Below are 26,746 nucleotides of genomic sequence, written 5' to 3'. Positions count from 1 at the left end.
AATCGTGCATGCACTAGACATGAGCTATGTTGTTCACATCTTGTATCCAATAATTTAACCTTTCAAAATGAAAACATACTCTATGTTTCAGGATTTGGGATATTAATAGGAAGAATGAGGAGTAGACCAACCAATCAACCAACCAAATTGATAAAATCAACCTTTTTCTTTTAACCGAAATCTTAGAGCAACACTTTTGGTGAAAGACAAAAAGGATGGGATGGATGGATGGATGGATGGATGGATGGATGGATGGATGGATGGATGGATGGATGGATGGATGGATGGATGGATGGATGGATGGATGGATGGATGGATGGATGGATGTGATTGATGTTTCTGTTTACACGGACGGCAAAACATAAATGTAAATTCTCAAGTCTCAAACATGAAATCACAGTAATCCCTCATTTTTTCAGTATGTGGTCATTTAAAGTCACCCAATGTTACTCAGGTGAATGCAGCTGTACAGTAGGTAGCGATGTAGCACAGTAAAACTAGATTGTCGGTACTAAATCCATAGAGCAAGAAATATGAGCATATGAGAGCAAGATACATTTTTCTTTTGGTTCTACACAAGATCCACTGGCTCTGCTCATAAGTTTGGGAAAATTAATGTTTTCATTGCTAAAAGGGAAAAAAAAACAATTAAAAATATATTGTTACTCATATTTTAACTGACTGTAAGCATAATTTATTTAATAAATAGGAAAGCATTACAGAACTATGATGTGATATGCACTGGCATTTAAATCTGAATATCAAATAAATAACCCTTCACAATAGGTCGTTTCACTTTATTTATGTGCCATATTTTACTAAAAATAAAAACTCAACACAACAAAAGATATTAACACTGAAGGCTCAGCCTTACTTTACAATATACAACAAACACAATATAAACCTATATATTTACATACATTTGAGTAAATCAAAGTTTTTTTCAGTGATCGACTACCCATAATGCCGACTCGTCTTTCCCAGACCACATGTTAACGTACACAGACGTGTGTGTTGAATCATGCAGCAGATAGTTAGTGTTTACAGTACAACATGGCAGTGCACTTTTACAGCAGTAAATCCATTGTCCCACTCTTCTCATCACAGTGTCACCTACTGTGTCATAACACCTCTCAATTAATGCAGCGTTTCGTACAAAAACAGTTTTAGTACAGTCATTTCTCTCTGTACCACACTCTCACACTCTCTCACACACACACACACACACACACACACACCACACACACACACACACACACACACACACACACACACACACACACACACACACACACACACACACACACACACACGCACACACGCACACACGCTCAAATATCATTTATCGTCAGTAGTGATTCATGGTAATGATCCTTTCCCTGTGTGTGTTCTTATAAGTTACATTTTTAAATGTAGACGTTGAACTTTTGAACAGAGGGTTGGTTCCCTAAAGAGAAAGAGAAAAAACAATGTCATCAGGAGATCATTTAAATATCTTAAACAAAGAACTCAGGCAAAGAAGTCTTGGATTTCTTTTCTTTTTTTTTTTACAGCAATCTCAATGAAACCATTAAAAAAAAGTGGGACTGTCGCTCTGTTCATTCTCTCTGATGTCCCCAGTTTCCTCTTGTTTGTCAATCCTTTTGGTATAAACTGTGATTGTTACAAGGAAAAGAGTAAAAAAAATATTTTTCAGTAAAAAAGAAAAGAAAAAAAGAGCTAATGTAAAAAGACATTAGATGAACTTGACAGTTTTTACATATCATTTGCTTTTTCATCAACACATTTCACTAAGATTTGATGTAAGATATTCAAAGTTTTCATTAAGCATCACACATATTTTTTTTTAAATCTGCATCTGCGCCACAGAACCAACCAGCAAAAGCGTGTAGTGCATTTATTAAGGCCAGAGGTCTGTGTGGAGAGTATGGCAGCAACTTTACTTTTACTTTACTTTACTCAACTTACTTACTTTACTTTTACTTGACTTTACTCAACTTTTCCATCCATGTCCATAACTGCCTCATTGCAATGCCCTAAAACCTTATTATCGGCAGCACAACAATTATGACGAGGAATATGCAAGGTTATAACCTTGTGAAGACTAACTGCATGCATTGGCCAACTGTGGAATATGATTTTAAAGTAACACCTTCACGCAAGTATCACTAACTCAATTAATTAACAGCCGAGGAAAGAATAATTGGTTATGTGATATGTTGGCTGCCTGGAAAAATTGGTGAAAGATGTTAGACATTCTGACATGATATCACCCTGTTTTCCCCTGAAAATGACAAATCAGTTGGTGATTTTAGGGTTGGGTTGGGGGCACAATTTGGACTTGGGGAAGTCTGTAGTGTCTACTTTGAAAATCCCTGATCATGACTCTTTGGCACCATTCACACAGCCAGTTAGTTTCCGATACTGTGATACCTTATATATACACGTAAGCAGAACTCTGCGACATTAGTTCTGTGGCCATTAGGCCTCAGTGCCGCCTTGGGAGGTAGTAACAGAGGTTTTTCAGAAAAGTGCCACCTGGATGGCTGCAAACTATGTAGAGATGATAAGATCAGTCCATCACTGATCACTTTGATCAGTATACTTTCTTATGATTTTCCAGTGGCAACAGTTTTTACAGACTCTTCAAATATCTACTGCATCGTATCAATCTATAACCAATACCAAAGCCAGATCGTTTTTCAACATCTCTTTGTGTATGCCACTGAACAGGATTCATTACTTGTTAGATTTGCTGGTCTAATGGTCTAATTTTTGACGATAAGAAGCTACATAGTATTAACAGCCTCATCCTTTAATTATAAAAAAAATCCTACCGTCTCCCATTTTGCCTTTGCTTTCTCAGCTTCAAACTTGGCCACTTCTTTCCGGTCATGGACTGATACCAGCACCTTCCACACAGCCAGCAGGATCAGACCAATGCACACGATAGAAAGAGAGACCCCCAGAATAATCATGGGGATGTTGGGGGGCTCTGGGCATTCTGAGATATGACAGATGATCAAATAAGATTAGACCTGTGTAAAATATTTGGTTTTTACCTGTTTCTTGTGCTGCTGCATAGCTTACCATACATCTGGAGGTTGTAGGCAGTGGTCCCCGTCCCATCATCTATCACATTAAAAGATGCCCAGCACCCATTTTCCATCTTGAGCGTGCATGACATAGAGGGACTTTTGTCATGATCTGAAAAACAGTGCGAGTTGAACACATTAAGGACATGTATCGTCTTTCCTTTTGTAATTGCACTGACGACATAAAAGCATATACTCTCTTCTGTGGTGGTGTCATTGTGACATCAAGGACTACTGATGTGTGCTCATGTGCGTGGACCACACGAAGCCTGATCCTCAGTGTTGATCAGATATACTTCTCAGCTTGCACGACTACAGCGGTTTTAATATCAGCTCTTCTGTGAAAGAGGACTGGGTCCTTTGGCTATTCACATGCACGACAATAGCTCTGCCTGTACAACAAGGTAAATAATCTGTTCCTCATTGTTCCAAGCTACCTGAAAGTGTTGGGTTAAAGAAGGGGGAGAACAGGCTTCAGAGAGACACCAATGGAGTCGATGGAGGTCGGCATTCCTCCAAATCACTGACCCCACACTGAAACCTAACTTGTTGACACCGACATAACAAACACAGAGCTGGAGGGAACTCTTTCTAGGGACGTGAAGTATTTATAGTTTTGAAATTATGATTTCGTTAATTAAAAACATCAAACTGAGTATAGTTTTCTCCAGGCAATTCACCAAATAGTGTGGTTTTTAAATGACTTCCTTTTATTGATTCGAGTTCAGACCAGTGACTAGAGAGAGTGAACTTGCATAGACTTGACGCCTGCTAGAGATACACTGGGGATTAGTCAAGGAGAAAATGTGCGGTTTACTCTCATAGTTGTGTTATTGTGTCATCATGACAGTTATAAGCAGCAGCTATTTTGTAAATGTTTCCTTGTTGGCTTCCTTTAAACGAAGTCTGATATTCAAGTTACAAAACAAAGGTGCCTTTATGATTTTTGTTACTGTATCAACAGGAACTACAAACAGCAGGGCCTTCCCATGCCAACTCTCCTACCTGACAGCTCTATTCATCAGGGTTTAAAGTCCAGGCGTCTAAGTTAATTTTTGTCATTCTCTCATAATTTTTTACTGGACTGGTCTGAAATTTGTAATAAACAAACTGCTTAATAGGATAGTTTCTTGCATTTTGCATTTTAAGGTGAGGTCAAATTTGTATCTAAAAAATGTTTATCTCTACTGATTTTGGTGCAAAGTTCAAACTTTTTTCTGACCCTTAAATGCCAGGTGAATGAAAAAAAAATAATTAATTAAAAAAAAAGTGAAAAATTGTTTTATTTGACTAGAAAATACCCAATGTATTCATAATGATACAAAAGTAAAAAAAATAGGTCTCTTTAATTTCAATGTACAATTGTATAATAAATACTTTATACCAATACAGATTAACCCTTTAATGCTGGATGTATCATAATTAATATAAAACATTCTGAGACCTAATATGTTATTTTGACGGGAAGGAGAAGAGTGTTTATTATTATTTCTATCTATCTTTCCATTTTTATACTCACTTAATCTTGTACAGGGTCAATGGGTATTATTATTATTATTATTATTATTATTATTATTATTATTATTATGTCTTTTAAAAAATGTGACATTTAAATGGTGAATGTTATTGTAATAATCTGACAAATAAATATAAATTACAAAAAATGTACAGTTTATGACTAAAACCCATTTGCAGTAAAACTTTAGGATCTTAAAAAATAAATATAGACGCTCAAATATTATTTCTTTAAAAGAAAGTTGAACAAATGAATATGAAATAATTCAGTAATTACACTGTTATGAGGACTGCTTGCAAAGAGTTTGTAGAACCAGAATTCTGATTCTGATGAGAAACTCGACCTGCAGCTACTTTGAACAGGGACATGAAAGTCAAAGTTTTTAAAACCCTACTGCTGGCCATTACTTTGGCAAGAATCTAAAAGGTTCAAGCAGTTTTTTTTCTTTGCTCTTGTTTTGGGAGATATGAGCATCTGTGTGGGAGTGTGTGGATGAATGAAATAAACAAATGTTGTACGATATGGGACTTTAACACTATGTCAGTATGGTTTGATTGTGAAACGGTTAGTGTTTGTAGACTAGAGTCCTTTACCTTCTGTTTTGTTGATGTAAATTTGAGCAATGCCGCACTGTAAATCGCACAACGGAGAATCTTGTTCTTGTAGATGACACTCCACGCAGGCCCTTAAAACACACAGAAAAACAAATAGTGTGATGATATAGTTACCCTTAGCAGCAACGGTTTAATGAGGCTCCGATCACTAACACAGGGTATACAAAGGAATCACAGCGCTGGTCACTTATCAGCGTTTTCCCAAGGCTTCACTCAGTCTCTATCACCAGTCTCCCCCTGAGACATTGGTATCAAATAGCACCAGCCCTGACAGCTGCTTTACAGTGGAGAAAGGAAATCTTTTAGTGCTATGTTGGGGACATTTGTGTCTTTTGATGTTACATGGAAGGTGTAGACACATGTGAACAAGGGGACCAGAAACGGATATCCCTGAACTTAGAAGAACAGACAGATCATGTGGCACAAGAAGAAAACATCTTTAAGGTAAGGAAATATCAACCACAGCAGAAAAGCTGACAAAATCCTCCACATTTACAGTTTTTTTTGTAGAAAGCGAAGGCATTAATCTGTTACTTACCCTGCAGCGCTACAAGCATTTCCACATGTTGGGCATTTCTCACACTTGTCCCCAGATGCTCCAGGAACAGAGCAGACACACTTGCCGCACACGCATTTCCCCCGGTCGCTACAGAGCTCGCCATCCTCCGACATGCACGCCTCAGAGCTGCTGCTGCAGTTGCAGTACTCCCCTGTCCAACCACTTTCACAGTGACATTCCCCACAGTCGCACACTCCATGACCTACAAACAAAAAAATTACTCAAGAAAGATTCCCATATCAACATCACATGACTAACCCTGTCATGCATAGTTATCAGTACATATGTTTCTAGTATAAAGCATAAGTTTAGATGCTTTGGTTGCACATTAAACACTCCAGTGTTGAATTATGTTGACCAGAAGTGAAATTTAAAGGACTTTTTTCTCCAGCTGAATACCTTAAGGAGTGTAAATATGAATATGAATAAGAGTGAAGCCACAACATTCATGAGTGATTACTCACCTCCGCAGAGCTCCCCACGAAAGCGAACACAGGAGTAATTGTCACATTCGCAGTGGGGCCCATAGATGCGGCCAAAGCTGGACACGTGACACACACATTGCCCGCAATAACAGTGTCCCTGGCCGTTGCATATTTCAGAGTCATTGGTTGCGCGGCAGTTACTCAACACAGCACTCTCCTCACTGCATTCGCACTGCGCTCCAAGGAAGCCCGGCTGACACACGCACACACCACACTGGAAAGCTCCTTGGCTCTCGATGCACTGGCTGCTGTTTGTTGAAGGAGGCTGCTGGCAGTTGCACGAGCAAAAAGACTCCAGTTCCACCTCCAGGCTGCCCTGTAGGCCCACCGGTTTGAGGGAGAAATGCCGAACTCCTGACAGGCACCCCGAAAGCTCCACGGACACATTGAACACTACCTGCAGAACAAAGGAAAGTTTCCATGAAACTAAGCCCAAAACTGAATATCCAGTCAGTTTTCCCTTTGTATTCTTTTTGTTGTAAAGCTCCATGTCGGAAAAAGTGAATAAATCTGAGTCTGTCGCAGTGATTGATATTTAGAAGAATGTAGGCCATGAACATTTAAGTTGTATGAATGCACCTCTGATAAGTTTTTGACAAATGCTCTACTTACTCTTTTGAGACCAAAATAATCTACCATTCCCTAACATCTTCAGCAAATTGAAGTTTAATGTGTCTTAGCTTTAATGAAAAATTCAGGCTCAGTGTGTTTTTTGTTAATTTATTACTGATTAAATTGTCACTGTTTTTGTAGACTGCTGTAATAAGATCTTCATTATGACTGATTTAAAACAAATTTACTTTACTCAGTTCTAATTATGATTTTTTATGTCCTTCTTGGAATATCAACTTATTAGAATAGCACAAAACTGGATCACTCGTCCATTTTAATGAAGCCAATAAGAGGACTGCAATTCATGAAAATGAAACAGAAGTCTTATAAACACCATATCAGGTGTGGTTTTTGTCAGAAGCATAAAAATATAGCAAATATTTTCAGATAAGATGTTGCCACAAGAAAACAGTTTTACAGAAACCAACAATGGAAAGTAAATGATTATCAATAGTTATCAATGTTCTATTCAGTTCAGTGATTAATGTAGATACAATTAAGGGTTCATAGAGCCTTCTGTCCTCATGTCTGGTCCTTTTAAATCTCAAAATGAATTAATTACACATGCTAAGGCTCAGAGAGAAACTGGCTTCATCTATTTATCAAGACCTATGCTTCTCAGGCAGGAAAATGTAAATTATTATTTTACATGATGTAACTTGCTATTATTCAACATAATTTGATTTTAACAAGCTCAGATAACAGTGGTAACACGCTGTTATCTGAGCTGCAATCAAACCACAGCTTTGTTGCATAGGTGCTGATTTAGATCAGAAGGTGATCACATATGGTATATTCTTTTATGTATTTATTTTGAATTGGATATCCCCCAGTTTTTCAAGTTTATCAAGCTTAGCGTAAAATGTCGTCATTGCATAAGTCAGGATCTTTGCCATGAACATTTTACTTCATCAAGCGGTGGCAACTTTAAGCATTCAAGCTTCGATCCCACAGAGCAACAAGCGCATAAAACTGTAAAAGCTGGAAGCAAGGGGTCTCATTCTGTAGGTTCCCTTCCATTTCAACTAGTTATTTCTGTTTTCCTCCAGACGGGATTTCTTTCATATGTTCACATTTAAGTCCCACACTTACAATTAAGGTTTTTTTTGTTGGTGTATAAAATTTGGTGCCATTCTGCTTTGTTGTCAACATATGATTCACTGTTACAATAATTTGAACTAGACTAACCTGGCCTCTTAAACATAAAACAAAAAAGGGATATAAACAGAGGCAACTGACCGTCTCTCCTGGTTTGATGTTGGAGCAATGTTTCAGATCAGGAAAGACAGTCCCGTTTGGACAAATGGTTGTGAAGGACATCTGCAGCTCCTCTGTGTCTCCAAGCACCTCAAGTTCAATCTCTGAACGCAGTTCCTGCAAAACAGTTCACATGTTATATAAACAGCTGCCCCTATGAAATACATACTAAAATAGAAAGTTCTTTTCTCCACACTATCCAGACGTACAAACTTGGAAATAATTCTATTGATTCTTGAAGTGGGTTTTTTTAGAGCGGTGAGTAGGATTTATATTTTCACCCTGCTTTGACCTGTGATGTGCTAACCGTTTATAATTTCCTCTCTAATTCTGTCTTTATGGTGAGTCATCTCCCCAGGTGTGCCTGGTGATACAAAACACCTGAGGAAAGGACGACAGCTAACTCCTGCCAGAGAAAGAGCTATGGTTGAATGACAAATGAACTCTGTGACGGATTGTCTGGGCGCTTACAGAGGAGTTAAATTCCTACAGGTCTGCATGAGTCTGCAGTGTTGCTATGGAAGAGAAAACTGGGATGGAAACATCCAGGTTAACAAAGATTAAATCAATAGAACAGGTTTAAAAGACTGCGCTTTTATTCAGCAAACCTGGTTCAAATATCTACTCAATAAGCAAGAAAAATGTATTAAAAACACCAGGCACAAATACTAACTAGCTATCTGTTTGCCATCATATTTACCTCTCTTTGCATTGTGCTATCTTTAACAACCGCGTCTACAATAAGATAATATTTTTTTTAAAAGGACCCCTCTCATGGTGCGGTTAACAAGGGTGTAACGATGTAACTGACAAAGTAATTAAAGGACTGTGCAATGCCACTAGTCACTGTTGCCGGGGGGATTTACACGGAGGAGAGCAGAGGAGAGAGTGGGGAAGAAAGAGCGAGTCAGAATCAGAAGGGCGAGGAGATCAAACAAATGGGACAAGCAGGAACTTGCCGTCAAACATGCTAATGCAAAGCACCGGGTGGCAGAGGCAAAAAATGTAATAGAAGGAAGAATGAAAGACGGGAGGAAAACAACAAGGAAAGGAGGAGGAATGGAAAAGGCAGTTGCCTGTCATGTAAGAATGATGATGCATTGAAAGTTAACTCATGCATGCTCGCTACCAACATGGGCATGGACCTTTAATTTAAAGCAATTTCACAAATAACTTGATTGGAAAAAAACCTAGCTATAGCTTTAACACTTTTCTCCAATGGCAGGTGTTTTTCCGGCTCACTACAGTAAGAGAAAACCCAACCACACAGCCCAGACGGTTAACTTGCTTTATATGCTGTTACAATCAGTTCCAGGATGTTCCGCGAATCTGTCGCCAGGACTCCAACTGTGGCGCCAGGTATGAGGTCTGCATAGTTCTAGGAGAAAACCAAAACATTAAAAAAAAGACAAAGTTGTTGTTGCAAATATGGGCAGCCTCGCTCCCAGTCCCAACAGCAAAGGATGGAGAAGGGAAAAAGAAGAAAACAGGGCTAGTTCTAACAGGCTGGGTGAGATTGTAGCTCAATAGATAACTATGTGAAGGTTAGAAAGTTTTACATTCCAACAAATGGGTGTTTTTTGTCTAGCTTTGGACCCATTTCCACTCAGTTCAATTCAGTTTAATCTATATTGCGCCAAATCAGAATAAACTTAATCTCAAGGTACTAAAACAATACAAAGCCAACCAAATAACAATAATAATTGTTATTTCACTAAAGAAACCAAGAGATTGCATCAAAACTGCATCTAATTTCACTTGAAAGAACTGTATAACTGTTTTAATTGTTACCTTATAGATGTCTATTTGATTCTCTGTTACAGCAAATATAAGCAGAATGTTGTTTTCCACCACTTTGTCAATCAGCTGACCAAGAGTTGGATACTCCTGTAAAAGATTAAAAAAAAACAGGATGACTTGTAAATACTGCATGTGCTGTGTGAGATGGAACATTTATCTCAAAGTACTGTAACATGGGTTTTAGATCTGAAAAAAAGAAAGAATTCACAGATATATTAGATACAGAAACTGAAACAGTCTTAGAAAATCACTGCTCAGTCGGCTGGATTGAGTCAATCAGAGCTAAGAGTCGGTGCACTCCTCTTTGTTGAGATCAATGATAAGATGATCCAGTTCTGGCCCACTAACAGGGAACAGATTTGACTCAGATTCAGGTGTGTCATTTGTGCATTTAAGCCAAATTTGAGCCATGCAAGATTATATGAATTTAAAGAAGATACATATCTCGTTCTGTTTCAGTACCATGATTTGTACGTTGGACAAGTTTGGGGTCTTCCCCGACTGCCAATCTTGTTTCATGAAATTGACAGTTGAAGAGTTTCAATAAAAAAACTGACTGAGCTGATTTGGTGTCTTAAAGAGCCACTCTATACCGGGGGAGGGTTTACCTGCATATTGGACATTGAATACTCATTCTTGACATCCAGGTGACACTGCCCGTCATTGGGAATCACAATGCCGGCCATTTTACTGTCCATACCGAAGTGTGAGTCGGCATCACTGACAAATACCAGCAGACGCATCGAATCGTTTCTCCAGCCAATTTTGTCCTACAAGAGAGAAAAAATTGAGCTGACTAATCAATAAGTAACTTTTTTGAATCAGAATCATACACTTGCATCTGAATGAATACATTTTAGGCATGTTTATGTACAATATTACCCCACAAACAGCTGCTTGCATCACAGCATCAAAGCCACACTCCAACTCATCTTGATTTGCAGTCACAGATTGCTTAGCAATTATCTCATTGAACCGGTTGGTTTCGCTTGTCAAAGGCAAGACATGTTTGTAGCCAAATGTTGGCTGGCAAGTCAACCCTATATTACTGTAACACAGCAGAAAAAAAGGGTGGAAAAAAGGTGAAAATTGCTGAACGTCAGAGCAGAAGACGTTGTTGAGCATTCTTCATCGTTGGTGTGTACCTGCAAGGGTTTTTCAGTTCTTTCTCTGTCACCTTAATGAAGGGAAGGACAGGCTTCTCCACGAAGGACCCAAAGCCCATTCGAAATTTACTGGTAAGCATGGCCATCTCTTTAGACAAAGAAGAGCCCAAGTCTTTGATCATCTGCAGATCATCGACCATGGATGCTGATAAGTCCATCAGGTAGTAGATATCCACAGGATAATCCTCTGTGCGTTGAATCTTAACCTGGAAGGTGACCTCACTGCCTGTGTGAAAAGAAAGTCCACCTTTTATTTCTGTCTGAAAATCAGGAATGGTTTTGGAGGTGGCTCATTAATTCAGATTATAGTGGAGTGCTTACCAGGTCGCAGCTTGAGTGCCATTTTTTGTGGCGAGACCTGAGTGCTGTTTGAGCTGTTCGTGTTTTTCCCGAGGGGCTGATCCTGGAAGACTTGGCTGCTGGAGGTTGGGAACTCAACATGGTACCTGGCGCATCCTTTTTCTAGCAGGCCATCCAGTGTGTCGCATCTTTCTGAGACTGAAAACCAGTCAGTGAAATTCTGAGACAAAGGAGAGGGGGGTAAAAAGTCATGCATTGTATTGTTTACAGGTTGAAACAACTTAGATTGTTTTACAGCATGCCATAAACTAGCAATGTATCACCATCATCTTAAAGACAACCAGACATGCAATGGCATGTCTAATCTGTGATAAAAAAAAAAACAAAAAAAAACAAATGCAAATGCAAAACAACATATATATGAATACAGTCCCGTGCCACAGATGCAACCATTGGTGTTTACCTCCTGTGTGCACCATGCACAGTGAGGGCTCAGCTGCAGACAGTCATCACAAGTCACAGCGCTGCCTGTTGAACATGATCCTGCAGCACACATGAACACAAGGCACTGAACTTTTTAACACGATCAAACCACAATTTAAAGCCTTTCTGGGCTTTTAAAGTGTTAAGTGTCCGTTTTGGACATTAAAAAAAAAACAAAAAAACTATTAATCATGTAAGCATATTTCAATAGGTGAGACAAGTAGGGAACCACACTTAGAAGCTTTAACAAAACAAGTTTTCATAATAATAATTTTCATTAACAGTTTAATCAGCACTCAAGAACAAGTCATGGATGACTCGTTCTTGATTATTAACTCTTCTACTTGGACGTTACAAACCTGATGGCCTTTAATGTTTTTTGAAAGGAACAAATCTCCCCGCTTACCATCCACGGTGTTGATCCAGTACCGGAGAACCAGGCTCAGCAGAATAAGCCCCATTAGTCCGTGAGCTTACTGGAAGAGCAGAAACAGAAGAATAATGTTCCAGGTTATCAAGTGCGCTGTTTACAGGAGTAAAACATATCCAGCGTCATGCCTCCTCAACCGAAAGTAGAGCAGCGAAGCGGCAGCAGCACCTGGACGGAGGAGGAGGCGCGTTTACCTGCGCTGCCTTTCAACTTCCAGGTGAGACGGCGAGGCGTGAACGCATCACACTCGTTTATGCAAACTGGTGGATCATTATTTACCCCCCAGGCTGTGCTTTCACACATTTCTTTTCTAGTGACCTTTGGTCATGGTCGTGAAGTATAATGAGTATAATTGTACATATCAGGGTCATTTTAAACTGAAATTTGCTATAAGGTGCGGTGTGAAAGCAGCGGTGGAAACTTTTTTTTCTTCTCATTACTCATTTTGTCTATGTAGTTTTTACTTACACACTGGACTGTGGAAACGTCTCAGGCACTTAAGGTCTTTTTCTTTTTTCAAAATGTAATTAACCATTCTTATTTAATTTTCCAGTCTTCTTTAATATGTACGCAGATAATACAGATAATACAGGTTCAAAAGCAAATACAAAGAAAATATTTTTGCCAAATACAGGGAAGAGGAGACATGAGGTAGTGATTGTGTGGGGATTCAAATGTACGTATATAAAATGGTATATATAATAATGATTATATTGTTTATGATAGATGTGTATATATATATGACGGGAATTACGGTTTATTTCCCTTTGATTTGTTTAATGACTGTTTATTTGTATTCTATTCTGATGTTTTTTGTAATTGTTTTTCTTTTTTATTTAATATGCTCGAAAATAAAGATTTCAATCAATCAATCAATCAGAGTGACATTGAATAATTGGTTTGTCAATTACTGTTCCTTTTTTTTCCAGCCATAAAAAACATGCATGGGATTGCCCACGTTGGCCCCGTGTGAACTACGCTCCGCGGTTATGCTTAGGTACATGTGTGATGGGTGAGTGTGGGTCCAAAAATGGGGCAAGCACTGCACTTCCCGTGGTTTGGGGGTTAGCGCTGTTGCCTCACAACAAGAATGTTCTTGATTCAAACCCCAGCAAGGTGAATGGGATTTATCCAGACACTCTGGCTTCTCTAGTAAACTTGTTGACATGTCAAGAACATCCTCACCATTTTAAACCTTTCTATTAGTTTTACATTTTGTTTCATGTCAGGACTGCCATTTGAAGAGAGCTGGGATGGAGCCCTGCAGATCCTGTGACTCTCAAGAGGAATAAGAGTATGGATGCAGCCCAAAATAGGTCTCTTTATTGGACCCCATTTGGGTCAACCCCATAAGCAAACCCCAGTGGGCAATGCACATGGGGTCAATGTGGAACCAGCTGATAGGACCATATGGGGCCGCATTTTCAGCATATCTATGTCTCAGGTGGTCCCTGCATACAGAACACTTTAGAAGAAACTGACTCTTCCAAGAACCAAGCACAGTTTTAAATGTTTTAAAGGGCACTGGCTTATATAGATGTTCGTAATGACATTCATTAGTAATATACTCTATTTACTTCAAGATTCCTATATATCTGTTTGAAGCTTAAAATAGGCTGGAAAGATGATGGATAGTTCTGTACTTCACAACATATATGAGGGATTCTTTTTGTTTGTACTGTGCCACAGATTATTCACATCTTTTTTCCGAGGAAAATGCCTACACAGGGGTGGGGTGTCTAAGCAGTGACAAAGCATCTGATTTTTATCAAGTGTGTGATGTTCTGTATTTTGATTTAGGAGTTTGAAAGTATGAAATGTATTGGGTTAGTATAAGAGTGAGTTACCCCACGTGCCAGAGCCAAACAATAATTGAAAAGGTTTATTAAGAACACATACAAGGTGAACAAAACAACAACCAAGACTAGTCCTAAAATACTTTTAGGAGTTTGTTACACCCACATTACTGCTGTAAGACAATGTTTTTACCCTCATTACATTTGCATTTTGATGTACAAGGTTTTCAGTAAGCTACACTCTAACTGGTTGTTCATTGTACATGTTGGAGAACACTAGAGTGCAGACAAAACGAACCTTGAGCAAATATACCCTCGAAACTCTATTACCCATACACCATAACGGAAGATATGCTAATATTTAACTTGAGCGTGAGTCATTGTTACAGTCTCACAAGAACTTGTCGTCTGTTGATTAACTCATGAGAAAAACAACCTTGCAGGTCTTTCAACAAGATATGAAATATGGCTGAGTGTGTGTATGCATGAGTGTGTGTGTGTGTGTGTGTGTGTGTGTGTGTGTGTGTGTGTGTGTGTGTGTGTGTGTGTGTGTGTGTGTGTGTGTGTGTGTGTGTGTGTGTGTGTGTGTGTGTGTGTGTGTGTGTGTGTGTGTGTGTGTTAATGCAAGGGGTCAGAGGGTGTGGAGCTGTGTAGGTGCTGAACCATAGACAGCTGCAGCGCGAGTATGACTGCTTGCCCCGACGAAGTGGAATCTCACAATTTAGCACCACGCCCCTCTGAATCTGGGTGAGCCCCATCTGTCAGGCCGAACCAAACTCCACCTCCACTCCTCTTACACCAGCCCCTCTCTTTTCCTCCCTCACTCTTCTGCATGCTCAGCTCCTTGTGTTTTGAGTCGTCTCCCTAAGTAGGCCTCAGTGTGCATCTGTGAAACTGTCATTTCATTTAATTTGTGCATTCTTTGGCCTAATTTCCCTCTTTACTTGCTTGATTCAATCCTCTTCTTCCCTTTTCCTCTCCAAGCCATTTTCTGACTATCTCACAAAAACATCAACATGTAATCATGCATTATTTTTCATTCAAACAACTGTATTATGTGCCTAAGATGGTATCAGGTGACATACTTGCACCTTGCACTGTTACATTTCAGTCTGATCTTTTGGCTTTCTGCAAAATAAAGTCTGGGAATTCTGCAGTGTTTGCAAAATAAATCAAATAATACTATATCTATTATATATAATAACTGACTCTAAAAATTCAGACTAATCAAAAAAATCGTAACAACAACAAAGGAAAAAAAACAATAACAACAAAAAAAAACCAATACAATCCTTAAGATTTTCTGTCCGGTATCTTGGGGTGATACAGTTTTACTGTGCCGAGAAATAGAGGTGTATATTACCCCTCACAGGGGCTACTCACCTTCAGGGCCGTCCTCTGATAACATACTGTCCAGTCTCAGTCTTTCTTCCTTGTCATCAACTGAAAAATGGAAATAAAAGGAGAAGCATCAGACCAACATATTGAGTGCTATTGTGTCCCTGCTTCCTTCAGAGTAACAGTAAACCTATTGTAACTGCGCCCTTTATGAAGCATGGCGCTAGGATGACCCCGCTGCCCATGCTCCCTGACTCATACGCGCTTTTCTGTGTGCGTGTGTGTGTGTGTGCATGTTAAAGTGGGTGAGTGGGTGTGCATGCATGCAGGGGTCATGTGTGGGAGTTTGTACAAGCTCCAGCTCGCCCATAAGTGTGTGTGTGCCAAGGGAGGTCGTAGTGATAATGAGTGACAGTAGCAACTGCAGGCTGTGAGACCTCCACAGCAGCTTCTTTTTTATTAAAATACGACTGATGTTCTGTCATTGCACCCTAGAGGGTGCCCCACAACACCCCTGTCTCCATCCAGACTCTTTGTGATGAGTCTGAGGTTTTACATGAGCGTGTTCATGTTTGTTCAAGTTCAGTTACTTCCTGCAATGAAGAGGAAGAGCCAAGAGAAGGAGTGCCAGCTCTTTATTAAAGCCTCCTTCATAGAGCGGTATGACAAAAATGCAGGTGTACACCATACAAGCACATGTGAGTGTAGCCAAATAAAAAAGCATAGGTCTAAACTTTAACAGAATAAAAGATTAGGTCATCCCCATGTCAAATCTAGAGCCCATTCTAACTTATAAAATACAGCTTTTTTCAGAAATAAACAAGAATTTAGTATTGCAGAGTTCAGCTGCACGTTAACATGCTGGGACTTAAGTTTATCACATTTTACACTGTTCATTTCACTCAAAGTTCTATGAGTACAAAAGGTACATTAAAAAGATAAGAGCGCAGAAAACAGATAATCATGTTAGGAGCTGCCTGCAGCCACGGATGTCTGTACTTAACGCGTTTGTTTCATATCGGGTGAATGATTATGAGAAACTGCATTTACTCTCAAAATTACAGAAACTCTGTGTGGGAAGTTTCAACCAATGCTTTATTAATTGCTTTTTCTAATAACAGTACTTTGACCTTTATTATGTGGTACCCAAGAAAATGTTGCTTGACTTTAGTTAGATAACTAAGAAACTCAATTTTATAAATTAACACTTTTCCATTCAAATGTCATACGTTTATGTCATTTTTCTGTTCCATCACTCCCATACCCCCTCAAATAATAAGATAAAATAAAATAAAAGCTTTGATATAAAGAACCGTATGCACAGTTTTGCATTTTGGGCATTTTTATGTTTTAAATGTATATAACCAGAATCATACTGGTTCAACACTGGTTCCAGTACTTAACAAATGTTTAAACAAATTACTCTCCCAAATCATGAAAACTTGAGACACTACTGAAAAATGAAGCTATCAAGAAACAAAAATCTTGTTGTTATTTCATTTACCTTCAATTCTATGTCTTTGATTAAACCAGGAACCCATGATATTTTGTGTCTTTTCCCCACATCATCTTCATTTCATTCTTTAATATACAGTACACCAGGTTTTGCATATCAGGCTTGAATTTTAGCATACCAGGGCAACACAAACATACCAAAAAATGCTGGGACAGTAAAGAATTTACTATTTTGTAAGGCTCTGTCTCGCAACCCTGATGAGCATTAAAGATATCAAGTGTTGAAGTGTTTAATATAATTATTATGTTGCTTTCTTCCAGAAAACATATTTTAAGGTGTGCAAAAGTTCCATGTTTCTTTTCTGCATTAAAAAAATAAAATAAAATAAAAATAATCCACCTGTTCTCTCTTGTGAACAGGTTGGGACTGCAGGCACACCAGTCCAGTACCTGCACCCTTTTCTCCCACACTTATGCCTCTGTAATATGTAATATACGCAGCATGTGGGTTTGAATGGCCTTGTTGAAAAATACATGGATGTGAATGGAAAACATGAGGTCTTGAAGGCTCTAAAATCATTGTTTCTAAAAGAACAGAAGACTGCTTAGGACTATTGTTGCTTGTTTTAAGAATTCTAGCCAAAGATATTTTTAACTTGTAATAACCATTTAGACTATATTTGTGGAACATTAGGCTAATTAAGAGGAGGTGTTTTTGCAGAGTATGCTTTAATTGGTCTGATGAGACTATAAAATTGATCTTTAAGGATCATTTGCTGAGATTTAAGAAACCATTTTTTACATTTATTTCTACAACGATATAGAAAACGTCTCAATGGTGTGCTGTAAATTAATTCCATGTGTCAATTTTGTTTTTAAACATTCAATGAAAGTGTAGAAATTAAACAAACTATAACTGTAGCGGCCTGCATCTCTTGGAGGCATCCCAAATGTTAAATCACACTAAATGAATGATATCGGATACCGTTCCCTCCCCTGGTGAGGTCTGTGCCTCGCCTCTGACCTTGGTCTTTCTCGGGGGATCTGCGCCATGTGTCTCCTCAGCTGTGGAGAATTAAAAGAGAGACAAAGAGAGGAGGACAGGAAAGGGAGACTACTTTACTTGTGTCTTATCTTCAAAGGTTTGATGCCCTCTCAACAGGAATTTGATTGACATGAGTGTGTGCTTGAGCTACATGGCACATGTATGTATATTCCTAGAGCTGTGGCCAGATGAGCAGTGTGTGCAAGAGGGTGTGATAGCTAATCTTGCACCCCGGAGGTTTTGATCCCTCTCAGTGGTAAGGGATGAGGGCATGGTGCCTTGGTGTCTCTGGGATCAGCTGTGCTAAGTCTGAGCTTAAGAAGGAGATCCGGTAGAAGAGTGAAACTACAAAGGCTGTGTGCCTGAAATAGTGCAGGAAATGAATGGGGCATGAGCACACATTCAGCACATGTTGCTCAACTGATCCACCATAAACTGCATACATAAGATCAGGCGCAATCATGCCAAAAGATACATAGTACTTGAGTGAATATTAATTGTGGTATAAAATATAGAGGGCTGCACAGCGCCCTCTGCTGCCCGCTAATTAATGCATCCTCAAATTTTAGTTTACAATTTGTAATCCACTTGTTGGGTATCTGCTCTATAAAAAAAGAGACACACAAATTATCCAAGGTGATGATGCCAGTGTGTGGCAGAAAAACATTTGCAAATATAGAGTTTGATTTGAGGAAGTCCAGTTGACGTAAAGGTTTACAAGAGCACCAAAAGTGTATTTTTCCACACTAAAATGTAGTCCAACTGAAATTCAGTTTTTACCCCTGTCTTAGTAAGATACTGCTTTGGGAAAATAATTGTTTTTCACTGCCACATTTCAATTAAAGTTTAGATGCTGGGTAAAATGTAATATAAAATCAAAATGTTATAGTCACCCCCTGAAAAAGGCTTTTTTTTGGCAAAAAAAAAAATCTGCACACATGTAAGACAGTTTATTAATTGGTATCAATGTTGCATTTTTCAAATGAACAAGTTATCCTCAAAATAGGTAGTGGCTGTTGTGCTGGGTTTGGATAACAAGCTGGACGGTTGCTTTCTTCATCACTTTGAAGGACACGGGGGTCTGAAAGTCAGATTTTGATTAATCAGGCCAAATAATGGTGTTCAACTTCACTTATGTTCAGGTCGCTTTTTTAAATCTCTCTTTTATAAACGTTCCCACTGCACAGTGGTTGTAACTTGGATTTGTTCATCTCAAAATGTGCTATACAATGAAAATGGTTCGTCATTGTGTAACCCCCCCCCCCCCCCTCCAACACATTGCAACCTGTCGAGTCCTTTGTTGCTCCTGCTTCAAACTTACAATTTATTGTTAGCATTCAATATAAAAATGCTGGAAAAAAGCACAACTTCCTATTTCCAATTAAATATAGGCATACGATGATTTGAGAATTGTTGTGTTTTATTTTGATTTGCATGTCATACAGTATCCCAGCAAGTTATTTTTATGTGTTTATGGGGAGTCTGCAAAAGGCAAGAAATTAAAACTATCGAAAGAAGGATTAATGCATTGTTGATTTTTTGAGGTCGAGTTACAAAACCAAAAAAAGTAATAACACCGGTTTTAGCCTTTAAACTCCAGATGACATACATTTGTACAAAAGCAAGAAAATATTGAAGAGAATAAAAACGATGGGAGTCGTAGTTGAGAAAGAGAAGAGCATTTTATTCAGCATTGTATTTTATTCCAATGTTTTCAAAGGAGAGAGCAAGGAGGGGATTATTTGACAACCAGAAGGTGACAGGAGGAAATAATGAGGGAAAACATTTTTTTGGTCTTTCATTTTTAAATTTTTCTTTTTTTTTCCTTCTTTTTTTTCCAGCAACAGATGTTAAGAATGGGACAGATACACTCAGTAAAAGCTTGGCTGTATTCTCCATTGGTCATTGACCATTTTCCTTGTTTCATAGTAGTGTAGTGGTCTTTCATCAGAAATCAAAAAAGAAAGGAAAGAGCAAAGTAAACAATTAAAAACTCCCTTGCTTTTCACTTTTGTCCCTCAATGTGTATAATTTACACATCTCATTTTTAAGTAACACATTTTTGTCATCTGATAACAGCATCCATCAAATTCAATCGAAATATTGCTGTTTTGAATTGGTTCAAAAATGACGGTTGCATATTTTGGGTCAAATTTGAGTTACTTCTTCCACTTATCCACATTGTCTTGCTTATACAAAGTTGAACTGCTATGTGATCAAAATGTTGCTGTGTTGTAGTATCTGTCAAATGCAGAACAAAGCATGTAGCCTGAATTTGATTGTTTAAAGCAGAAAGGAAACTACTGCTTTCCAGAAAAACTGTCTTTTACTCTTTTTTTTATGGAGCATCAGCACTAATCATGGCAAGAAAAAGAAACACCAGAACAGAAACAAAAACAAATAAAGAGAAATAAAAAAGGTAAAAGAAAATGTGTTTTTTCTTTCTTTCTTTTTCTTTTTGAACCTCTGGAGAAGAAAAAGCTGAATGTGGGAGACAAACGGCAGAAGTCCTGTTCAGCCAGCTCCGGAGCGTGGCTTGTGGTCTGCTTTGTCCAGTCTGGTGAGAAGGGGCTTTACCTGCAAACCCCACAACACCAGAGGACTCCAGCAAATCCATGAGGTAGATAACTGGTCAAACTGACCACAAGAGAAAAGCAAACCCTCCTAAAAGATGCCAACTGGGTGTAAAACTTGTAGTTCCATAAAAGTACAGTTCTTGTTTCATGTCTCGTCTTGTTGTTAATTTTTTTTTAAAAAAGGAAATAGGAAAATAAGGAATTACCTTGCTCTGAGTTTGTCACCTTTCTTTTATTTATTTTTTCCTCAGTATTGCCGTAAAACTCTCATTGTCTTTATTGCTACTAGACTACTAGATAGCGAAACACTCAATGGAAATCTCCGTGATTTCACACGCAGATTTGATCAATTGGGAAAGAATTATGACACCTGATTGAGTTTGATGAAAACATGTTGGAGAATGCTTGATGTCACGTAGGGAAGGCACCGTTTCCAATTATAAATTACCTAATTTCCTGATGAAATGGTCATCTGTCAGCTGTCGAATGCAGCCGTACATGAACGGATTTAGTGACCTGTTCTGTGGCAACTTTGAAAACCAAAAATGAAGTTATTCTAAAACTTCAAACGTCAGTGCAAACAAGGTCTGCAAAGTTTTTTTTTTTGTTTTGTTTTTTTTGCTTGCCACAAATAAAAGAAACATTAACTCATGGACACTTCAAGGGAAAGGGTAAATATCTCAATCTCATGCAATTTCATGTCACATCATACTTAGATGAGGAGGGAGAAAATGATGGAGTGGTGATGGTGGTGGTGTGTGGGGGAGGGTCCTCTGGCAAGTGTTTGAGAATCAATGAAAAAGAGAAAAAGAAGAGCATGTTGTTGTTTTCTTTTTTTTATCAAAATAAATCTAGTTTCCTTTTTTTTTTTTCCCTGGCAAAAACCAACCGCTTGAGTCCATTTACACTGTCTTCAATTTCCACTACAAATGTTGGGGCTGTGCAAAAAAAAGTTCATGTATCTGGTCCAATCAGAGCAGGCGGTGGCTGTTATCACTGCGACGTCATCAGCAAACTCCCACGTGCCTTCTGGCTAACAGAGCAGTAATGAGGCCTAAAAGCACAGACACAGAAAGCAGAAACACTAATGAGATTTAGAGCATCTCTGTAATTGTAACTTGATAACCAATGATTAGATTACCGGTCCTCCTAAATAATGTGATATGACTGTTTTTTGATATGTTTGAGACTAGACAGCTGTTTTAACGTGATCTTCTTCAAACATAAATTACAGATACTATCAAAAGCTGATTAATTGAGACATATTTAAGACAGTTATTAATCACAGCCTTTTAGCAGCAGTTTCATTAGCAAATCAGTTGTCCACAACAACTGCTTTGCCCTCTCTGTGGCAGTAAAGGTTGCTGAAATGAACAATATGCCATCATTTATGTCAAAGAGCTTGCCCTTTAGAAACTATAGTGCACCTGGGTGTTACTTGCTGAGTTGACTGTAAGGAGACGAATTGTTGGAAGAATCCACTTGCTGCGGTGTGCCAGTTTCCTGCAAAGCAAAAACAGAATCTTTCATTTAGATCTGATAATAACCGTTCTCACTGCGTGCACACCAAGATAATTGATGGTTATAGAAGGAAAAAAACATCAAAAACAACTCCAGGCCTTATGAGCGAAGGACGTTGGAACTGGCATGGGCTGTTATAATTTTCTGTTGTAATTACTGCTTTTGCATGCATCAGGTAAATGGATATCAGTGGGAATGTGAGAGTACTGAATGTATTGTATAAAATGAATATAGGATGAACTTACAGGTGCTGCCTGCATGGGAGGATACTGTGGTATGTAGGCTCCCTGAACACCTGGGCTTGCAGCAATATACTGTACGATAAGAGAACAAAACAAAATAATTAGAAATATTGAATGGCAGATTACATACAGACAGACCTGACAGAAATGTACACTTCTCAACTCAACTCTTTAAAGTGGCCGTATTATGACATTTCTGTGCTTTCTGACTTAGTGACTGTGATATTATGATGGATTATTATCTTAAACATACCCTGAGGGTGAAAGGGCAATGTATGCTGTAGTATTCATCTTCACCAAATACAATGTTTGGGTCTGAGACCCTTTCCTCTGGAAGCATTTTTTTTCAAACAAAGGCCCTCTATGACATCAAAGAGTGTGGAACTTCTTTATATGGGCATATTCTCCAAATGCTGTGAGTTCACAAGAGCTTGACCCGTGGTGGTCATTTGTGACTTCACAGCAAGAAATACACGTGTTTTCCATCTTTGTGGACTGTCTAGCACTTGATACTAAGCATATTGGTTTTGGTTCAAAGATAGCTCTAAAAAATGTGGTTTTGGTTGTGATGGTAAGTTGGCTCATCATGGCACAGTGAATCCAATTGGTCTGCATCAATAATGGTAAAAATGCAGTTTTTTTTTTTCAATACTTCACAGAAGTCTTTTCATGAGCAGGGCCCAGGACACCGTCGGACCTGTGGTAAGTAGGCTATACTGTCTTGTGCTGGAAACTAACGCGTGCATGCATTTTAGAGCAAATACTCTGGATTCATTGACCATAGTTGTGGGTCTCCCATTTTTATACTGTAAAATTTATCTTTTATGATTTTTCTTTATTTTTGGATAAAACAAAATATATCATATTTCATGCAAAAAGCCATCAGTTACTATACAGGACTGTCTCAGAAAATTAGAATATTATGATTTTCTGTAATGCAATAACAAAAACAAAAATGTCATACATTCTGGATTCATTACAAATCAACTGAAATATTGCAAGCCTTTTATTATTTTAATATTGCTGATCATGGTTTACAGCTTAAGAAAACTCAAATATCCTATCTCAAAAAATTAGAATATTCTGGGAATCTTAATCTTAAACTGTAAGCCATAATCAGCAATATTAAAAAATTAAAATGCTTGCAATATTTCAGTTGATTTGTAATGAATCCAGAATGTATGACATTTTTGTTTTTTTTAATTGCATTACAGAAAATAAAGACCTTTATCACAATATTCTAATTTTCTGAGACAGTCCTGTAGGTCCTTTTACATTGACAGATACCGTGCATTTAACAAACAAATTTAGCATGTCCCCTGTCATTTTTACATCTACTGACACTGTGTGACGTGTCATGGATGGCATTTGTTGATGACAAGATGAGGATGTTCGCGAGCTCCTCATCCTCAGCGCCATGGACGTCATAAATCAGCAACTAAAACAGACCGCGGCTTTGCAAGAAACAAAACTCGGGTCATTAAAAAACTGTTGAGCCTCAGAGAAAGAAGTTATTTGCGTTCAACAAACACAAAAGCAGGAGTGTCAGAGGGAGACTGCTGGTCATAATTCTGCAAGACAATTAGGGGGGAATCGCTATGCAAATGCCATTGTTATTCCGCATTGGATCCACCACCTGCTCCATCTCCTGCATCAGCCAACTCTTCTGGTGTTGGTGAAGCCAGCAAGGCCAACCGAACAGACTACAAGCCGTTTTGTTATGTAGTAACATACGATAATACCTTATGGAGAGGCAATAACACGCCTTGCACTTACACTGACCAGCGCACGTTAAATTCATCATCCAGGGATATTTGCAGGGATTAATCTAAAAATGCTTATTGATTATCACTCCAAGACACCTCGGTTGTTGTCATTATGTAAGGAAGAGCAGTTTGGTAACAGCATTATTAGGTTTTGTTTGATATGTTTGATATGTTGATGACACGTATGTCTGACCAGCAACAGGCATTGTGTGCATTTACAAGGTATTAACTTTGTCTATTAGCAAGCCTCCAAAAATTCAACCAATCACAAAACACTTAATCCAAAGCTGCTCATTTCCAGGAACTGTGTCTCCTGATGAGTCTCAGTTTTTTTTGTTCAGAAATAATTACAGGTTGTTGGAGTTATGCTGGGTACAAAGCCAATCTCAAGATACCAAAGGTGAAAATTATTAATTAAAATGGGCATAATGTGACCACTTAAAGCTTAAAAGTGTTTAACAGCTCAGAGATTCTCATCCCAGAGCTTTCTGCAGTCCAGATCTAGTGTTCCTGGGGTGCTGGCCGCTCTGACTGTAATGGTGTTGATTCAAAAACTGATACACAGGTGAATTTTTTCATCAGATGCGCTTTAAACCCTTGTGTATAATGTTACACTGCAAATAAGAAACTGTCAACAAATATTTCATAATAAACCATTCAGAAGAATTCATAACGGTGTACTGTAATATAATACTTTAAATCATCGTGCAAATGAACAAGATCTTCCTCCTTAAAGGGGACATATTATGAAAAACACATTTTTTCTTGCTTTAACATATATAAAGTGGTCTCCCTTCAGTCTGCCAACTCAGAGAAGGAGGAAAGCAACCAAATTCTGCAGTGTCTGTACAGCCGCCTGGATGAGCCGTCCAGTGTGATGTGGCTTCTACGAGCCGTTCAGATTCTGCTCACTTTCGTTACGTAACCAAAATGCAAACCACGCCCACAACTAAACACCGTGTCCTAACTGCATGCGAGCGTCCGACTATCGCGTCGCACTGCGTGACATCGGACGCTCTCAGTCCATCTCCCTCCAGCCAGCTGCCACTTTATTGAGATTTTTGTAGTGAAATGAGGAAGTATCACAGAGATAACTTCTTATTTCAACTAACTGGATCAGCCGTTCCTCATCCGTGACCGTTTCCTACAGCGCTTTCAACCGGCTTTCAACTGCGAGCAGCAGGAAGAAAATAGAAGCAGGGCGTCCGACAAATGTTCAGCTCAAAACAGCGCGGTGCTTCACGCTGCGCAGCGCTGCGTCGCTCCGGCCAGTTTGGACAGTCCAATAGAAAATAAAGCAATGGAATTGATTTTGTCGCTGACACTCGCTCGCATCGCATGCAGTTAGGATACGGTGTAAATAACTCCGCCGGCCGGAGCTTCCGCCATTTTTCCGTAGTGGTGTATCGCGTCATTCAGACAGCCAATCAGCACAGTGCCTCATTATCATAGCCTCCCCGACCCCTCAGAACCCCTCATAGATAATGAGGTTAGAGAATGGGATGATAAAGACATGGTTTAGAGGCTGAATTTCACATTTATTTAGCAAAAACAATCAAAAGCTTGTTTTTAAGACATTCAAGGCCTGTTTAAAATAGGGATTAGATGCCATAATAGGTCCCCTTTAATTAGGAAAATCTACTCCACACATGTCTGATCCGAGAAGTGTGATGGAGGATATCCCACAATTCTACTCACCGCTCCAGTGTTTCCCAAGGACAGCTGGCCCATCTGCTGAGTAATCATGGCCGAGGGGTGCAGTGACATGGAGGGATCCACAGAGGGAGACATGACTGCAGCCTGTAATACAAGGCAGTTAAGCTTTAATCTCATGTCACATGATAAGAGTTCTACAAACTCAATCAACTGATTCTCCTAAAAACACAAACAGCATACTGGGCGGCAACGATAATGGCAGTCAGATAGGCATATAGAGATTAAAATGTATGTGTGCAGCTAAGCACTTTCTAGGAAGCTTATCTGAAGAGAAAAATAAATAAATACAAACTTTAAACGTGTAGCACATATTATAAGGCTAGTATTTCGGGGTCAAAATTCGTTGTTTAATATTTTGTGAGGTAAAAATGTATGTTCAATGTTCCCCAAATCTGTAAAACGTATGACTTTTCCAGCTCTTGTCGATGTTCAGATGGAAAGCATTCCTTTAAACATGAATGCCTTTTGGGAATAGACCATTTCCTAGTGAAACGTGGGGGAGGGGGTAGATCAGCAGAGACACTTGTTCCAGTGGAAACCATCTGTTGGAAGAGTCAAAGAGTCACAAGACTGTCTCTGCTTCAGGCATTTCCTGCTGGATCCGCAGAGAGGGAGGAGAGGGGCAGTGGCTCAGTCTCTCGAGTTGTTCCACTTTTCTTTCATAAACACTCCAACACACGCACACACATACACATTTATAATATGTAACACACAGGGGATGTTTCTCAGAACTTGTCTCAGCTCTGTTCTCCTCCCACAGTATGTTTGAGGAACTTTTGTTGTTGGGTTGAGTGCGTCAGCAGAACAGACTGAATGGCGCGAGCTGCAGTGAGCTCAGAGCTTTAGATGTAGCAGTGCCACACACCCATTTCCTGTGCACAGAATTTGTGGCGGTGCAGTGTTTTTGTTCCCTTACCGGGTGTTGCATGATGTACGGCTGGTGCGCCACCCAAGAATGACTCTGCACCTACGGA

The 26,746-nt window shown here is 39.0% G+C and overlaps 2 protein-coding genes across 5 annotated transcripts in view; both read right to left on the bottom strand.

The window, feature by feature from the left end:
- Positions 1–1,266: 1,266 nt before the first annotated feature.
- On the bottom strand, positions 1,267–15,645 carry itgb6 (integrin, beta 6). 3 transcript variants are annotated; one of them, XM_061740975.1, is made up of 16 exons: positions 15,497–15,645; positions 12,294–12,363; positions 11,868–11,947; positions 11,426–11,624; positions 11,084–11,330; positions 10,821–10,986; positions 10,547–10,708; positions 9,930–10,025; positions 9,427–9,516; positions 8,121–8,255; positions 6,249–6,666; positions 5,764–5,986; positions 5,205–5,296; positions 3,091–3,207; positions 2,838–3,004; positions 1,267–1,447 (listed from the first exon to the last, which is right to left on the bottom strand). In XM_061740975.1, exons 2-16 carry the CDS (start codon positions 12,346–12,348, stop codon positions 1,349–1,351), a joined length of 2,346 nt encoding a protein of 781 aa, XP_061596959.1. In that variant the 5' UTR covers positions 12,349–12,363; positions 15,497–15,645; the 3' UTR covers positions 1,267–1,348. The 3 variants fall into 3 exon arrangements, with proteins under 3 accessions (XP_061596959.1, XP_061596961.1, XP_061596960.1); XM_061740977.1 differs by lacking the exon at positions 15,497–15,645 and adding an exon at positions 12,512–12,528; XM_061740976.1 differs by lacking the exon at positions 15,497–15,645 and adding an exon at positions 12,486–12,503.
- A 3,969-nt stretch (positions 15,646–19,614) lies between these two features.
- Positions 19,615–26,746, bottom strand: part of rbms1a (RNA binding motif, single stranded interacting protein 1a) — a 21,597-nt gene continuing 14,465 nt past the window's right edge. For both annotated transcript variants that reach the window (XM_061740973.1, XM_061740974.1), the window contains exons 10-14: positions 26,689–26,739; positions 25,755–25,856; positions 22,294–22,362; positions 21,955–22,030; positions 19,615–21,581 (exon numbers count right to left, since the gene is read on the bottom strand). In XM_061740973.1, coding sequence (XP_061596957.1) covers positions 21,962–22,030; positions 22,294–22,362; positions 25,755–25,856; positions 26,689–26,739 — 291 coding nt within the window. In that variant the 3' untranslated portion in view covers positions 19,615–21,581; positions 21,955–21,961. The remainder of the gene's footprint in view (positions 21,582–21,954; positions 22,031–22,293; positions 22,363–25,754; positions 25,857–26,688; positions 26,740–26,746) is intronic.

Source organism: Cololabis saira, chromosome 2 (assembly GCF_033807715.1).
Source record: "Cololabis saira isolate AMF1-May2022 chromosome 2, fColSai1.1, whole genome shotgun sequence".
NCBI lineage: Eukaryota > Metazoa > Chordata > Actinopteri > Beloniformes > Belonidae > Cololabis > Cololabis saira.
This window is presented reverse-complemented; position numbering and strand designations above follow the sequence as displayed.